The 949-nt window shown below is 35.4% G+C and overlaps 1 protein-coding gene across 1 annotated transcript in view; it reads right to left on the bottom strand.

The window, feature by feature from the left end:
* Positions 1–949, bottom strand: part of LOC119586762 (ATP-dependent DNA helicase DDX11-like) — an 11,867-nt gene that overhangs the window by 6,237 nt on the left and 4,681 nt on the right. Inside the window, exons 7-8 of the mRNA XM_037935488.1 lie at positions 745–911; positions 363–498 (exon numbers count right to left, since the gene is read on the bottom strand). Of these exons, the coding sequence (XP_037791416.1) occupies positions 363–498; positions 745–911 (303 nt within the window). The remainder of the gene's footprint in view (positions 1–362; positions 499–744; positions 912–949) is intronic.

Below are 949 nucleotides of genomic sequence, written 5' to 3'. Positions count from 1 at the left end.
TTAATTCTGAGGACTAATAATAATTTTTGGAGGGAGAAAGGGAGAAATTTCCATAAGTTACAAGAAAGAAACACTAAGAGCATTAAATCCTACTACAGCATTCAGGGGAAAATAAAAATAACTCTTTGGCATTAGTAGATGATGGAATTCCATCTTTTTTTTGTAAAGTTTTTTATACAGATGCTCTTTACTAAATCATAATACTTATATTGAAGTATAAGAAATCAATAATCAAGTACTTTCCTTTTGCTCAAACAGTGTAATATCAACTCTCTCAGACTTGAACTTACGTGTCTGGAAAACAACCAGATTCTGCTTCTTCGCCCCTTGCCTCACTTTACCAAGAGACCATAACCTCTCACCTGATCAGCGAGACCATCAACTGCTGTCTGTTTGTAGTAGGGACATCCAGCAGAAGACTTTTTCTTTTTGCTAACCGAACCATCACTTTCGCATTTTGTGGCCTGGCCTTTTTTGCCTTTCTGGAGTTCTAGACATCTGATGGAAAAGAAATTATGGTCAGATGAAAGCTTGCAAATGCTGAAATTTTGCCAAGTCTTGTTGTCAGCTCTTGTGGAAATGCAAAATACAGAACTCTCTTAGATCTACTTAAGTATTCTTTTGATTAATACTATGAATAAAGTGTTAAAACCTATTGTTTTGGCACAATAAGTTTTCTAGATATTAAAAATTAAAAGAAATAGGGAAAAACATAAAAGAAAGTATGAAGGGAAACAATAATACCTGTCATTAATAAGGGACATGTTATGGAGCTTGCTGACAGCCTCATTAATGCACAAATTCTGCCTCGATGCCAAGGAGACAACACGTGTGTCTTCCCCAAACACAGTCTTCTGAACCTCACGTACAAACTGCGACAGTTGAGAGTGCGTGCGACTACAGAAGTATATCTTTAGAAAAAAGAAAAAAGAAAGTTTTCAGAATAAAA

The sequence above is a fragment of the Penaeus monodon genome, chromosome 21 (assembly GCF_015228065.2).
Source record: "Penaeus monodon isolate SGIC_2016 chromosome 21, NSTDA_Pmon_1, whole genome shotgun sequence".
NCBI classification, from domain to species: Eukaryota; Metazoa; Arthropoda; class Malacostraca; order Decapoda; family Penaeidae; genus Penaeus; species Penaeus monodon.
This window is presented reverse-complemented; position numbering and strand designations above follow the sequence as displayed.